The 16,935-nt window shown below is 35.2% G+C and overlaps 1 protein-coding gene across 2 annotated transcripts; it reads left to right on the top strand.

Moving 5' to 3' along the window:
- The first annotated feature begins 7,700 nt into the window (after positions 1 to 7,700).
- Positions 7,701 to 16,134, top strand: LOC110825905 (ABC1 family protein). Of its 2 annotated transcripts, none has more exons than XM_022056445.2 (19): positions 7,701 to 7,867; positions 8,559 to 8,690; positions 8,773 to 9,000; positions 9,167 to 9,253; positions 9,411 to 9,500; positions 9,591 to 9,717; positions 10,052 to 10,152; positions 10,743 to 10,911; positions 11,046 to 11,167; positions 11,678 to 11,806; positions 11,887 to 11,985; positions 12,086 to 12,143; positions 12,229 to 12,304; positions 12,389 to 12,518; positions 13,312 to 13,469; positions 14,140 to 14,212; positions 14,337 to 14,528; positions 14,638 to 14,731; positions 14,889 to 16,134. In XM_022056445.2, exons 2-19 carry the CDS (start codon positions 8,616 to 8,618, stop codon positions 15,776 to 15,778), a joined length of 2,898 nt encoding a protein of 965 aa, XP_021912137.1. In that variant the 5' UTR covers positions 7,701 to 7,867; positions 8,559 to 8,615; the 3' UTR covers positions 15,779 to 16,134. The 2 variants fall into 2 exon arrangements, with proteins under 2 accessions (XP_021912137.1, XP_088063673.1); XM_088207547.1 differs by lacking the exon at positions 7,701 to 7,867 and adding an exon at positions 7,889 to 7,944.
- Positions 16,135 to 16,935: the final 801 nt, after the last annotated feature.

The following is a 16,935-nucleotide window of genomic DNA, read 5'->3' as shown; positions in this document are numbered from 1 at the left end:
CTCTCGCAGCAGCCACTTTTTGGCTCTCCTTCTCTTTCCCGCTCGGCCCCTTCTCTTTTTTCTTCTCCTGCCTCATTTTTCTCTCATTTCCCTTCCTCTTTCTGGCTTCCCTCTTACTTCCCTCTCCTTCTTTCTTCCTTTTGGCTTCCCCGTGCTACCCTTTATTCTTTCTTCCCTTCCCGATCACTCATATCTCTTCTCCCTCTCTCTTTGGCTACTCTTTAAAATGAAGAGAAAACCCTAACCTTTTCCTTTTTATACCCGTTCCCTCAACCGTTAGATCTTCATGACTCGATCTGAGCCGTTTGTTTTATTTTAAATCTCCTCCATCCGATCTCCTCAAACGGTCCAATCAGGGCCGTCTATTCTCCTAATTTCTTTTGCCCCCTTTCGCTTCTCCTTATTTATGTCTTTGCCTCCTTTTTTTTCTCGTATACTTTCATTTAGGTCCCTGATATTAACAAAAAACCCCCTAAATTTAAAAAATCCTTTAATTTACGTCATAAGTCTAATTTTATTTTTTATTTATCTTTGTTCTCTTTTTTTTTTTTCTTTGGATGGATATTACAATGCTTCACTCTTTATAAAAATTTGATCCTCCAAATTTGATATGTCTCTAAAGTAGTTGAGAAAATCGAGTTTGTATCGAATCTTCAATCTCCTTCCGCTGGCGAATGATGTTGGCAGAGTACTTTGACCGTCAGAATAGTCTTATTCCTCAATACTCATTCCTGTTTGTCCAATATTTCTATGGGTATTTCCTGATAGGACATATCTCTTTCAATAGGAATCTCCTCATACTGAATTACATGTGATGGATCAGGTTGATATATACGTAACATGGACACATGAAATATATCATGAACATTAGCCAACTCTGGTGGCAATGCCAATCGATAAGCAGTAGATCCAATTCTCTCCAATATTTCGAATGGTCTAATGAAGTGATGGCTCAGTTTGTTTTTCCTTCAAAATCTCATAAAGCCCTTCATTGGTGACATTTTCAATAACACATGATCCCATGTTTTAAATTTCAAACTCTTTTTACGGTTATCTGCATAACTCTTTTGTCTACTTTGAGTGTTTTGAAGGTTTTTCTTAATTAGGACAATCTTGGAGGTAGTTTCTTTAATTAATTCGGGTCCCATTAATTTATTGTCCCCAATTTCTTCCCAACACACAAGCGATCTACAGGGTCTACTCTAAAGTGCTTCATATGGAGCTGCACTAATACTGAACTGATAGCCATTATTATAGGTGAATTCAATCAATGGTAGATGGTCATCCCAATTTCCTCCCATCTCTAGTGCACAAGCCTAAAGCATATCTTCTAATATCTGGATGGTTCTCTCCGTTTGGCCATCCGTTTGTGGGGTGAAATGTTTGTGCTGAATGATAAGGTAGTGTCTAAGGCCTGTTGACGACTTATCCAAAATCTAGAGCTGAAATGACCATCTCGATCTGAAACTACTGATTTCGAAATTCATGAAGTCTAATAACTTTCTTAATATATAATCTGACAAGTTTATCTAGAGGATCTGTAGCTTTTATTGGTAGGAAATAGACTGACTTCATTAATTGGTCCACTATCGCCCAAATAGTATATTGGTTCAATCTAGTCCTAGGCAAACCCATCACAAAGTCCATAGTGATGTGTTCCTACTTCCACTTTGGAATTGGTAGACGTCAGAGTAACCCCCCTACCTTTTGGTGTACGAATTTAATTCTCTGACGTGTGAGATATTTACTAATAAATTCATAGATATCTTTCTTCATCCCAATCTACCAATACCGAGGTCGTAAGCTCTGATACATTTTGGTGATGCTTGGGTGTATGGTAAATCTAAAATTATGTATTTCCTCTAATATGAGTCTCTTCAAGTTATGATCATCAAGAATGCATAATCTTCCTCTGAATCAAAGTAACCCATTACCATGAACTCTGAAGTCAGACATTAAACCTTGTTTAGTTTCTTTCTTCGAGGTTCCTATAGCAATGTCAGTTTCTTGAGCATCTTTAATTTTCTGAATTAATACTACCTCGATTCTGAAGTTGGCTATACATATTCCCTGTTTGTGAATACCCCATTGTAAGTCTTGTAAGATCTTTAGAGTCTTGCATTCAGAAGCTACTAGTTTTGCAATCATGCCGGAGGTATTGCGACTCATTGTATCAACCACCATATTTTCTTTTCCTAGATAGTAGGATATCTTGCAATCATTGTCCTTAAGAAGATCCATCCATCCACGCCGGTGCATATTCAGTTCCCTTTGTGTGAAGAGATATTTAAGACTCTTGTGATCAACATAGATCTCAAACATAGATTATACAGATAATGATGCCAAATCTTAAGGGTATGAACCATTGTAGCTAATTCTAAGTCATGGGTTGGGTAATTTCGTTCATGATTCTTCAATTATCTCGACTCATAGGTGATGACTCTACTATTTTGCATTAACACACACCCTAAACCCTGGCCTAACGCATCAGTATATACTGCATTAGCCCCTTATTCACTAGGTAGTGTTAGTATTAGAGCTATCACAAGTTGATTTTTGAGTTTTCTGAAGTTATTTTCACAGTTTGGGGTCCATTCAAACTTAACATCCTTCAGCTTCAATAAAATTCTTAGTACCAGCAAATGTAGGAGGATGGAGTCTTATGAACTTTCTATGATAGTTTGGATCCATAATGACTGGTTCTTGATTGTACGGAGCCAGTACCGGAGGAGGGCCAGACATCCCTTCTCTAAGCTGCCTAACAAGCTCCTCTATCATGTGGTATAACTAGTCAATATGCTCTTATAAGGACATGTAATCGGGAGGTTGCTCTGGTGGAGTCCGTCCACATCTCATCTTACAACCCTTCATTTAGAAAAGAATGAATTAGAACATTTTAAAATAATGTTTCCTACTTCTAAACACTCAAAAGTTGCAAAATATCATATTTAAATTCTAAAACCTCATGCACGAGGGATGTTTCTGGGAATGTGGGCTCTGATACCACCTGTAACATCTCCAACCCCAATGTCGCTGGGTATGAACGTTAGCACAATATTTTCAAGTAGTAAAACATATAAATAATTATTTATTTACACATAATTGAGGTATCTAAATTAATTTATAAATTTAAAATACAAACTAATAAGATTTTCTTCACCATCTTTTATTGATATTGAACTTGTTTTTCATCTCTTCTAACCTGAATGTAAGTGAATTGAGGTGAGCTTCACGAGCTCAGTAAGAAAAAAAATTCTATAACGGAGACTTACGTACATACATTCATGCAATAAATAAAATAAAATAATATTTACAATCAAAAAATATCAAACAAAACATCTTAATTAAAAAACACAACAAAACAAATTATCACACGAAACATATTCTAATCATCATTCTTATAACCTAATTCTTGTTCTCCTTTCAAATCACACTTATACTTGAACTATCATAATACACTCGGAATATCACATCTAAGGTTTCATCGCGCTATACCGTTTATATCATCATCGAGGAGAGGCAAAATGGATCCACTCATCACATGGATAACACACACATATGAAATCTTACATTGGCCACAACAGTTATATTTACTAGGTGACCCACTCATAAACACCTATTCATGTTTGGATTAGGTTTCAAACTCTATCCATGTGTAGGTTCACAATATCCGCTGAACTTCAGCTACACACGCACCTTCCCCTCATCGATTCAGACTAAACGAATGGGTATCTAGGGTCCTTACACTCTATACTCTTTTCAAATCTCTCTCATTTCCAATTAACTTATTTAATACCTAGTATCTCAATTTTTATGCATAATAAAACACAAACACACACACACAGACAAAATACACAGTATCATCACGCACATAAGAGCCATACATTTCAAATCGCTTTTTAAATCATTCTATACCAGAACACACATCAAGTACAAAATACTTAAATTACTCGTGCAATTGTACTAGATCACACAGCAAGCACAGTGCATCGTAGATCTGCACCAAATCACACAACAAGTGCAATGTACCCAAATTTCACACGTACACACATTGGTTATATATTTTACATCCATAACTGATGTACACACATTTTAATACACACACATATATTATAATACAGACATATACCATCACTACATGTCTTATACAGAATATATATTTGTATTCACACATACACAATCTCTACCGATATATACACACGTTCATACTTAAAGACGTATACATAATCATACACAACATAGCATATATATATATATTTATTCACGTATTTGTTCTTATCAGTTCTGTTCTTATCAGTTCTGTTCTTATCAATTCATATCACATTCATCGTATATTTTTATGTATATACACATATGCGTAACAATATATATATACACTGCATAAACATAGATAAATATAAATTAGACATATTAATTACATATAGTACATTATACATATATTTAAACATTCACACATAATGCACTATAGATGTACACATTTATATAAACATATAATTTATGTCTCCGTACGAATATACATACTTTTTAGTTTGTTTAAATGATCATTTTTAAACCTCAATTATTTCTTTTCCTTTTTATTTTTACATTTTTATTTTATTTCTTTTTCTTTTTCAATTTTTCCTTCATTGAGAATTTTTCTTTTTAATTTTAGATTTCATCAGTCCAAATAACTCTCAGTCCATTAGGTCTGTCTTCTGGTTTCGTCTCCTCATAGGGTTCCAATTATTTAGGTTTACTGATAATAATTTGGATTCTTTTTTTTCTCTAAAATTGGGTCAATGTCCATTCAAATTTCAAAATTCATATTTAATGAAATAAATGCACTTTTCGAAATTTGAATTCAGTTAAAATCTGATCATAATTTGGATTCTTTTTTTCCTCTAAAATTGGATCAATGTCCATTCAAATTTCAAAATTCATATTTAATGAAATGAATGCACTTTTCGAAATTTGAATTCGGTTAAAATTTAAAAATACTTACTCTCTTATGCGTCTTTCCAGATCTGTCTGAATGTTTAAATTTTTCTATACACATGATATAATTAATTAAAATACTTTAAAATACTAAAAATTAATCTAATCAAATTACAAACTCCAATGGCTATCCAACAGAATACCCGAATCTATCGAGATCTGTTCCCGAAAAATCTTTCGACTTTTCGTTTGGCGTATCAGATTTTCTTTTTTCAAGAAAAATTTTTCAGCTTCCAATACAGCAAACCAAATTTTCGTTTTCCTAGGAAGATTTTTTAGCTTTCTGAATGACGAATCAGAACCCAAAATGGTGGATCGGGTTCCCATGCTCGAGGAAGATGCTTTAGCTTCCTGAATGGGTCAGCTTTCCCCATTCCTGAGGAAACTTCCTCGGTTCCTGTGCGGGTAGGTGGCCTGGTCGAGCCCGCACGGCCGGCCCGACACTGGCCCTGCCCCACCGCCGCTCAGCCACCACCAAAACACAAAAACAAAACAGTTTTACCTTTCGACGTGGGCGATTTGGCCTCGACTCGCTTGCGTGCTTGTAATTGGAATTGTGGTTTTTACGCCTAAAAAATCGATTAGTACAAAATAGAAATAGATTAAAAAGAAAATAGGGAAGAAAAGATGAAAAGGACGAACCTTTACCTCGCTTGCCTCGGTCTCCACCATCACACGACGTCTCGGCCGTTCTCTCTTCCTTCTTCTTCCTTTTGGTGTGCCTTCCACACTCTACTGCCTCCGCCTCTCTCTTCTTTTCTTCCTCCCTCGTGGCGGTTGCTCTTTGGCTCCCCTTCTCTTTCCCGCTCGGCCCTTTCTCTCGTTTCTTTTCCTTCCTCTTTTTTCTCTTATTTCCCTTACTCTTTCTGGCTTCCCTCTTCCTTTCCTCTCCTTCTTTCTTCCTCTCGGCTTCCTCGTGCGACCCTCTCTTCTTCCTTTCCTTCCCGATCGCTCCTCTCTCTTCTCCTTCTCTCTTTTTCGGCTACTCTTCAAAATGAAGAGAAAACCCTAATCTCTTCCTTTTTATATACGTTCCCTCAACCATTAGATCTTCATGACTCGATCTGGGCGGTCCGTTTTCTTTTAAATCTCTTCCATCCGATTTCCTCAAGCGGTCCAATATGGGCCGTCCATTCTCCTAATTTCTTTTGTTCCCTTCCACTTCTTCTTATTTATGTTTTTGTCTCCCTTTTTCTTACCCACTTTCATTTAGCTCCCTAAAATTAATTAAAAACCCCATAAATTTGAAAAATCATTTCATTTACATCCTAACTCCAGTTTTATTTTTTATTTATATTTCTTCTCTCTGTCTTTTTTTTTCTTTATATGGATATTATTTTGTAAATTAAATTTACTGAAATGGAGTCTCAATTGATCTCCCAAGAGTCAATAATTTCCCTTCCTTAATTTATGGGTTAAATATAATAATTAATTAAGAATTTATTTAATTTATTGTGTATGCTGACAAATCTGCAATCTCATTCACGTCACTGGAGTGACCAAATTGCAACCACCTAAATTAAGCAAATATATATATTAACAAAATTTTAAATTTGAACTAAATTAACATTGAATATTATAATGGACTAATTAATTAATAAATATTTTTTAAATATTAATAAATAGCATCCATGGGCGAATATTTGAGGACGTGGGTCTGTATTAATAGATAACTGGGGAATATTGTTTTAATCTTTTATAATTAATAATATTCTTTAATTAAGTGTTCAAACCATTTCTGAGTCTATGAGTATAATATTTCCATAATTAGTACTTAATTATTAATATTTGGTGTCGTTAGTTCCATACACAATATAAATTAGTAGTTGGCATCGAGTGAGGTACGTTTTTATTATCAAGATATAATGGATTGTGCCAATGAAGAGGAATTAAATAACTTTGCAAATTTGAATTAATCAATTACAAGATAAGAGAATTAGAAGTAGAAGATAAGAATGCGTAAAGCAAATATAACGTTTAAGGTGGCCAAAAAGTAGTAAGAGTATGAGACAATGACACTTAAAACAAAGATGGGTAGGATTAAAATTGTGAGGTACCTCAATTTTTTAAGAAAATAAAATTGAATGTTGCACACCTACAAATTTATCTTCAACCAAAAAACACATGCTTATATCATAATTTTAACAAACATAAATGTTATAACGAAGCAAAACGAAAAATTTGGTTGAAAATTGTATGAAAGAAAAAAAAATATATTAAAATCAAAAGAACGATTATAAACTATCACAAACTTGCATAATACTAATCTAAACATAAGCCTAAAAAATTTAAGACAAATATTATTTTTTAAACAAAACCCATAAATCAAAGAGAGATAATATTAATCAAACATTGTCAATGAAAAATTTTCCTCTTTGAATGTCTATTACCATTAGTTTTTGAAGAAAGATCAAGTCTTTAGACGAGAGACTGGCTTTCAGCCACTCGTTCGTAAACAGTCTCAACGGCTACGATTCACTGTTGCTTAACTTTCTTATCCAACGGCTATCGTAGTGTGTAAATCTAAAATTCCACGCAACCGTTATGTCTCATGCTGGAGAAAAAACTAACTTCACGTACCTTCACCCGTAAGGTTCGTACACGTGTCATCTTATCAAGAGTAACGGTGACGTGAGGCATGACCTTCCAATCAGACGACTTTTGTTGGTTGGACAACCGCGGTCTCTCTTCGGAAAGTTCGAGCGTCCGTGTTTGTTCGCTCTTTGACCCGTATTAATAAACCTCATTTCAGTTCAACAAAAAACGACGCCAAAATCTCGTCGTTTTGATAAATTCTCTCGCCATTACGTCGCGCTTCCTCTGTTTTTTTTTTTTTCCTTTCTTCATCTCCACTCCATCTGCCTGTTTTGAGTGACTTATCTCGGGACTCCAGGTCTGTTATCCACCATTAGCTTGCTACCAACTTTCATTTCTTTCTGGTTTAAAGTGTTGGCAATTTTTAGTATTTCGGTAATATTTCACAAAAACTAATTTCATACAAGTGCGTATTCTTTTCACGCTTCTGTGTATGCGCGCAGATTTCTTATTGTTCTCGCTATGGACTTTTTAAGTGCATGCTTAATTTGATAAAATGAATGGCACCTAAGTGTGTGTCTTTTTCATCCTTCTGCTCTGTTTCTTTCCCCAATTGATTTGGTACAGAATCTGGTACGGAATTCTGTGTGTACATTAAATGATCGGGTGTTGATTTTTGTCATACATTTATCCAATCTCTGATGCCAAATTTAGTTTTGAATGACACTCGACGGACAGACGAAGGCCAAACCTTTTCTGTGTTTATTATCGAAGTTTGCTGTTTATTGAATTTGATAAGAGGAAATTGAAGATGGAATATGGGTGTGAACATAGAATTAATGTTAACCGATCAACTGCTTCCTGTACCATTGGTGATTTGCATATTAGTTTTGCCCTCTGCACTCTATTTTCATACGAGGGGATGCTCTAGAATTTATTTATTTAATGTACTCCATCTGTGCTGCTGGTCTGCTTCTTTTATGTACCTTTTAGAATCTGATAATTACTTTGTGTTTTTCGTTTCTGTTGGTTACTTTTTTACTTTTCAGCAATCACCTATAAAATTACTTGTTTCGGAGTCCATTTTGCACCACTCTTGACTCCGAATGGGATGGGGAAACATTTACAGAAGACGATTGAAAGTATTCACAGTTGCGGTAATAATCTATTTGGATTATAAGGTGAGTGTTTCTTGTTTGTTGATCACTTCTTTGGTTTGACGTTAAGGGATAAGTTTTTTCATTTGCTCTGTTTTTACTGAAGGCTGCACAGCAAAGGGATAAATGGACTAACAAATCTAAAAGACCTGCTTTATGGGAGAAGGTTCATGAGCGCAATGCCAAACGTGTTCTCCGCTTGATTGTAGAGTTAGAAGGCTTATGGGTGAAACTTGGTCAGTATTTATCGACACGCGCTGATGTGCTTCCTGAGGCATATATATCCCTTCTCAAGCAGCTGCAGGACTCTCTTCCTCCTCGTCCCTTAATGGAGGTTATGTTCGATCTTAATGTGAACTTCATTAATCATTCTGTTAGCTGGTGTTGCTGGAGATACTACTATGGGAATGTGATTCAGTTTCCTGATTTTTTTATAGTATCTGTTCTCTTGATTATGTATTTTCCCATCGATTTCATATCAGTTGTTTTTCATTGTACAGGTCTGTAAGACCATACAAAGAGAGTTGGGGAAATCTATGGATGATCTATTCATGGAGTTTGTTAAAGAACCAGTGGCGACAGCATCTGTAAGATCTGCAAAATTACATCTGAGACTAAAATCTGAGATGCAAACTCAAAGTTCAAAGCATCATTGCATTACATTTTTCAATACCCACCCACAACATAATAAACATACGTTTGTCCTGGACCAATCTTTTTTATATAATTTTCCATTCTATGCAGATTGCACAAGTTCATCGTGCAACTCTAATTGACAGGCAGGAGGTGGTTGTTAAAGTTCAACATGAGGGCATTAAAGCAATCATTTTGGAGGTTTAGCATGCTTTGGAATTTTAGATGTTTGGATGAGAGGCATTGAGTTGCTGTCATTATATGGTTGTTGGACATGCTATTATGTGACAGGATTTGAAGAATGCAAAGTCAATCGTGGACTGGATAGCATGGGCAGAACCACAGTACAACTTCAATCCTATGATAGATGAATGGTGCAAAGAAGCACCCAAAGAACTAGACTTCAACCATGAAGCTGGTATTCTTATCACTTATATGGGTTATTACTTTAAGAGATTTAATCAATTGTGTGAAATTAAAAGAGCCAGTGCCTGTTTAGTATTATCTTGGGAATACAAAATTAATATATGGTTGATCTATGGTATGATTTAACTATTGATTCTCCCTCATATATCTGGTTTCATGTTTAATCATGCATCTTTAATGATTTGGGCACCATATAATTGCAATTTTATGAAACTCTGGAATTCTGTTTACCCTTTAATTCCTTTTCTTTACTGTCCAACACCACTTCATGCTTAAATTCATTTCTGAACTTTTTGCATCCTTACCATGTTTTTTTTCTTCTGTAGAGAATACTAGAGTTGTATCCAGAAATCTTGGCTGCAAGCAGAGACAAGATGAATATGAGTCTTCCAACAAAGTGGATGTCTTAATTCCAGAAGTTATCCAGGTAACTGCATTATCCTTTGATATCTTGAATCTGCTTACTGAAGTTTCTCCAGACCTGGAGAGATTGTTAAGATTCCTGGATTTTAGGATTCCAAATACTTTGTGATCGATATAGTGTTGTTTGTTGGCAAGACTCAGGAGCACCTAATAATTTTGTAGAATTTTCTAATGTTGTGTATTAGACATCCAATGTTAACATCAAGAACTGAAGTCTGCTAAAGTTTTATTATCTGTGCCAAATTGTCCGTCTGGTTGTATCCAAAAAATTACTGGTATGGTGATGTTGCCACCTCTGATCCAGGATCTTTCTTTTTCATTTAGATATGTGTATAAGATATCCATAGTGCAAGTAGTGGACTGAGCCTTTGGTTATAACAAATAGATTTTTCCATTGCATAAAGTTCTCAATAGAGTATAACTATATTTACTTTATTCACTATTAAAATTTAGCATGATAGAAATCTGGATGAGAAAGAGGGAATGTTTTCTTTGTTTTAAGTGTTTGAGAATAACCCATCATATGGTTATTGTGGGGTATTTTCATTTTGATCCAAATAATCTTACGCCGTGTTTTGTTGCTTCAACTGATAGTCAACTGAGAAAGTCCTCATTTTGGAGTACATGGATGGAATTCGTTTGAATGACTCTCAAACCCTGGAGGCTTTTGGCGTTAATAAACAAAAGGTTGTTGAAGAAATTACACGTGCATATGCCCATCAGATTTATGTTGATGGATTTTTCAATGGTGATCCTCACCCAGGTATACTCTCTCTCTCTCAACACCCCCACACCCACGCAGTTCCTTTGTTTAATCCGAATCAAGACTCTGCCAGTAATTAGCAGTTTTGTCTAATGATGCAACGTGAGATGATCTCAAAGAATTTTTTATGGCAGGGAATTTCCTTGTGAGCAAGGAACCTCCACACCATCCAATCTTACTTGACTTCGGGCTCACAAAGAAACTATCAGGATCCATGAAGCAAGCTCTAGCAAAAATGTTTTTGGCATCTGCTGAGGTGTGTATATTCTTCTTCTTTTTATTCTTTTCATGGTTGTTTCTGGGGAAAAATTAACTCTTTACTCAATGTTATGAACTTGGTTTACCAGCATATATTGGATAATTAGTGTCAACAAAGTGAAGCCAATGCATTAATCTATTATCATTACTCTTTTTTCTCAAACCATTTGAAGTATTTGTGAAATGCTTAATCACAATCTTTACTGAAACCTTAAATGTTTTCTTCTCAAACCTTCTGATTATATTTAAAGAGTTTAACAATTTCATCTAATTAACCGTAAGTGTGGGGTTTAGCTTGATTTGACCTGTGTTCACTATTTTATATGAAAAATATATTTTAGTTGTAGACTATCTTTAATTTCGTTTGGTTAGAGGAAAGATCTGATTGGTTTGCCTTATACTCTTATGCTTTGGTTCTCAGCAGCACTGGCTTTTATCTCTATTGTTTGTTGTTTCCTGATTGTTTCTAAACTCTCATTGAATTACAATTGTGATGCTTTATTCACAGGGAGATCATGTGGCTCTTTTATCTGCCTTCACAGAAATGGGACTTAAGTTGCGTCTTGACATGCCAGAGCAGGCTATGGATGTAACAACTATGTTCTTCCGCTCTTCAACCCCAGCACATGAAGCTAATGTAAGTATGGGCTGTTTTTTTTTTTTTATAAGGTCTCTTATGAACTAGTGTGTGGCTTATGCCAAATCTCTGTTGTGAAGCAAACAATAAAATCTTTGGCTGAGCAAAGAACAAAAAACTTAAAAGTCATACAGGAGAAGATGAATATGAACCAAAAAGAAGTAAAACGCTTCAATCCTGTAAGTATCTGTTATATTCTTGTTTTCATTTTTTTAGATATATATGACTGACCATTTAATTGATATTTAACATGATATTCACTTTTGTTTTTTGGTTCAGGTGGATGCATTTCCTGGTGATATGGTGATATTTGTACGGGTTCTTAACCTTTTGAGAGGTTGGTAATAGGAACCTTCACCCGTCATCTTGCTGATTTAAATTGAAGAGCCTTCTTTAATAATTTGTGTATGACATGGATTTAGGGCTTTCATCCACTATGGATGTTCGCATAGTGTATCTAGACATCATGAGGCCATTTGCTGAATCTGTTTTGATGGGGTAGGTCTTTTGTAAAACTCGTTTTTTTGCTTATGATTTTGTTTCTATCAATTGTTTGACAAAAACTATGTGTTTATTTTGCAGAAATATAAATAGGGGACCAGTGGTACATCCTCAGTGGATTCATGACTCTCCTGTCCATTCTGACGTGGAAATCAAGCTAAGGCAGCTGTTAGTTGAGCTAGGAAATCTCAACAAGATACTTGGAGTTCAGGTAATCATCACCATTTAATTATTTATAGTCTTTTGATAATATACAGTTAACTAGAGTGTGGAACTGTTTTAATCTTAATTGGGTTTTCTTCATCGTTTGAGCAGTCTTTCATTTTCCATTTTAATGGTTAGATAGTCAGAACTAACTATCCAATATTTGAATTTTCTTGGAATATCTTTAGTGAAGTTCTTTCCTAAATACATCATCGAGTTCTCTAAAATTGAATCTTTAGTGAACTCTGGTAGATATTTGCAGAAGCAATAATATGTTCATAGGAAATATGCTAATCTTTACATGCATCATAAATGCACTTATGACTCTATTGCAGTATTGCATACTGCAAATGATGATTTGATTTTCAAGTAGATGGGATCTAAAACAAAAAGACATCTAGAATTGCTTTGGGCATTAGGTGGTGTGGAAAGATGTAGGGTGGATCTTACGGCCAAAATCTTACCAGGCATAGAGAGAAAGGAAAAGGAAAAAGAGCAAACTGCTATAAGTCCCTTTCCTTCTTCAGATACAACACAACGAAGATTGCTTTGTTGTTTTCAAGGAAAGGAGAATAATTCACATGGTAAGGAGATGGGTCCACTTGTGTAAAAGAGAGGAAGGAAGAGAATACTATTAGAGAAACAATTAATTTATGTCGTACTATTCAGAAATCAAAGTTTTTGTTAATGACTAATAAAATGAACGCAGTTTTTTTGTTAAATATTTTTAAATTGGGAAGCAAATATTTGCAGCAGGTTTGCTATTGGTTTTTAACAGTGTCATCTACATGTTTTTTAAGGTTTGTGCCTATAAAGATGGGGAGGTTATTATTGATACTGCTGCTGGCATGCTTGGTAGATATGATCCTCGTCCAGTTCAGCCAGATAGCTTATTTCCTGTTTTTTCTGTATCAAAGGGTGTCACTTCAGGAATGGTACATTGGCTGGTCGACAATGGGTAATTATATATGACTGGATATGTCATGTTTCCAATTATCTGTTATTCAAATCTCTTCTTTTACTGATGTATACCTGGGCAGACAGTTTGGATGTTCTGGACCATTCTGCAGTTTTCATGAAATATGATTTTCAATAGATCCACCAACGGAAAAATCAATTATTCTTTTTGCTGCTCCACATATTTAGATTTTTTTTTCAAGTAAATGTTTAAGTAAAAAAAAAGTAAATGATTTGTTTGGCAATTTATATGACTCTTGTTTATCTATTTGTCACCATAGACCCTTTCGTGTCCTTTTTTTGTTTAATTTTTTTTCTTTGTGAAACAAATAAGACAGGGTAATGTTCCAATAACATATAGGCTACCCATCATATTCAGGCAGAGGCTTATTCCATGTTTTCTCTAAGTTCTAATGTTTGGGGTAGACTCCGAAATTCTTTATGCCAGCTTTCTGTTTGCAGTATCTTTGCATTGGATATAAATTGGGTAGCTAAATAGGTATAGCATTAATATGCTAATTGTGAAGGAATTTGTGAGTTTTTCACCCAGAAATCCGAAACACAGGCGAAATTAGTTAAAGATGTAAATTTTGTTATCCTGAAAAATAATTCTCAGATGCAGAATTTGTTGTATGATGAATTCTTATACATGGTAGCATTTCATAATGCAGAAAACTCAAGCTTGATGAAACTATTGCAAATATTTGGCCAGAGTTTGGATCAAATGGAAAAGATGTCATAAAGGTGTGTAGCTTGTATGCAAGGGCTTGTTAAGTTGCTTGTGGAAAAAGAAAAAGAAAAAGAAAAAGACTGTTAAAAATACCAGTTTCTTTTGTATTTATGTAAATTGTTCTTGTGTTTATTTTAGGTCCATCATGTGCTCAACCATACATCTGGTTTGCACAATGCTTTCAGCTTAAACGCAGAAAATCCTTTATTACTGTGTGAATGGGATAAATGTTTGAACTTGATTGCTAGTTCAGTACTTGAGACAGAACCTGGCAAGGAGCAGTTATATCATTATCTAACATTTGGCTGGTTATGTGGTGGAATAATTGAGGTATTTTCTATTGTTGTATTATAATTTTACATTCGAAATTTTTATAAGCTCCATTTCCCTTTGAAATTCGTTATCCCCTCTTCTAATGAATATGCTGGGATGAAAACAGTATGCATCTGGAAAGAAATTTCAGGAGATTCTTGAAGAAGCATTCATTCAGCCCCTCAAGATTGGTGGCGAGCTGTACATTGGGATTCCTCCAGGTGCTTGTCAAATTTAAGCTTTTTAAGGTTCCTGCTTCGTGAAGCCTGATGACATTTAAACATGAAAACAAACATAAGTCATGTCAGCATGAAACAGATTAGTGTTTTCCTTCAAGATAACCTCTTATTTACTTGCTCCTCTCACATTCCTGTTCAGGTGTGGAATCTCGACTTGCAACCCTTACGCTAGATACTGATGATCTCAGCAAACTTTCAGAGATGGCTAATCGTCCTGACCTTCCTTCGACCTTCCAGCCTAGGAATATTGCCCAGACAATAACCACATTGCCTGTCTTATTTAATTCGTTGAATGTTCGCCGTGCCATCATACCTGCCGCTAACGGCCATTGCTCCGCCCGTGCACTTGCACGATACTATGCAGCCCTGGCTGATGGTGGAGAAGTCCCACCACCCCATTCATCTTTGTCAAAACCGCCACTTGGCTGCCACCACCACATCCCCCGATTTACTAAGTCCCAAGAGAAACAGAAAAAAAGTAAGGAGATCTTAGCTGCATTGAAGAAGAAAACAAATTATAAAGAAAAGAAGTATTCTAGTGAAGATTTGAAGGTTGATGGCCATGGAGGAGACAATTTAACTAGGTTAATCAATGATGGTAGTTCTGGCAGTGGAAATAATTCCAGTACGACTGGCAACACCGAAAACTGCCCTGATTCTAAAAGCACTGTCAGCAGCCTTTTTAGAAACCCTAGAATTCGTGATGCATTCTTGGGTGTTGGTGAATATAGAAATTTGGTGGTGCCTAATGGAAAGTTTGGACTAGGGTTTAGGAGGGTGGATTCAAATGGTGGATCCTTGATTGGATTTGGGCATTCGGGGATGGGGGGATCAACAGGGTTTTGTGATATTGAAAACAGGTTTGCGATTGCGGTGACATTGAACAAAATGTCATTTGGAGGTGTTACTGCTAAAATTATTCAGCTTGTTTGTTCAGAGCTGAATCTTCCAATTCCAGAAGAGTACTTGAGGTCGGGTACTGTTCAGCAGGGACAAGAAGTAGAGTTGGCGAGACCTATAATTAACTGATAATTATGCTGTCGGCTCAACTGGCGCAGGTGCTCTTTAGCGGAGCCCATGAATTGGGGTCCAATACAGTGTTAAAAAAAGTTGACGATTATAATACAAATTTTGCCATTTAGTTTCAGATACTGTACTGTGTACATCATGAATTGTATACCCAGCCGAAGGCATATCTGCTAGAATGAAAAGTTGGATTATACTAATTTAGGTTTATGGTGGTTGATTTATTTGTTATCGCTTTATGGGTACACAAAATTATGTGACGAACACCAGATTGTAATCTCTTTACACCCATCCCAAACTTCTTTTATGTTTGTGGATGCTATCAGTCTCTCATATGAAAGTCTTTTGGAGTACATAAATATTTCTCTGTATAAATGTGCATGCGGAGGCAATGGGTGTAAGTATATATATATTCATGAATGTGTGTTTATTTATTTATTTATGCGAGTGATTCTTCGTGATAATGCATGTCAATGCAATGCGATCAAGTGGCAGATCATCAGTGAACATGTAATTAATTCAAAACTACAAAACGCGGTTTGCATAATTGAATATCCATCTGACCAGTCTGCAGTATTCGATTCTCGTTACCGTACATTAATGGAATATTTAATTTATAAATCTAAATATCTGATGTTATTTTAGACAAGCAGATACTTACACACCCAAATACATTTTGGGTGGTGATTTTTTATTTTTTTAAAGACAGAATCATCCCCTGCATTCGAGGAAAGGGCTCCGTTAATTTCACGTGTATGTAGGGCACCGTTATTTTCTCTTTTGATATATGTGTGTGTGTGTGTGTATATATATATATATGTATGTATTATTTTGTTTCAGTGGAAGTCCTCTTCAAAGATTAACGCACTGGGATTTGGAATTATCAGGTGAATGGATTTGGTAGATCCGCATACATCGCTCTGTATGATTTACCATAAGTACATGTCCGTAGGGTAGGTACCATTATGGTGATTCACAGATATCATATCTTTATTTATTTATTTATTTTTTCAAAAAACAAATACTATACGGCAATTACTATTACGTAACAGTCAGTAATTACTATATAACATCAAATTATTGCCCATTCAAATGAGTTTAAAAAACACACACACACATATATATATATATATATTAAATTTTTGTTCAATAATTTTTTA

Source organism: Carica papaya, chromosome 7 (assembly GCF_054855325.1).
Source record: "Carica papaya isolate Zhongbai chromosome 7, ASM5485532v1, whole genome shotgun sequence".
In the NCBI taxonomy this organism is placed as follows: Eukaryota; Viridiplantae; Streptophyta; class Magnoliopsida; order Brassicales; family Caricaceae; genus Carica; species Carica papaya.
Note: the sequence above shows the minus strand (reverse complement) of the source record. Positions and strands in the feature narration are given on the sequence as shown.

Bases quoted from the DNA above. Each gene is read 5' to 3' on its own strand.
- LOC110825905 (XM_022056445.2), top strand. From the start codon at position 8,616: ATGGGATGGGGAAACATTTACAGAAGACGATTGAAAGTATTCACAGTT. The intron at 14,213-14,336 runs GTGTGTAGCTTG...TGTTTATTTTAG, and splicing joins ATGGAAAAGATGTCATAAAG to GTCCATCATGTGCTCAACCA. The intron at 14,529-14,637 runs GTATTTTCTATT...GGATGAAAACAG, and splicing joins TATGTGGTGGAATAATTGAG to TATGCATCTGGAAAGAAATT.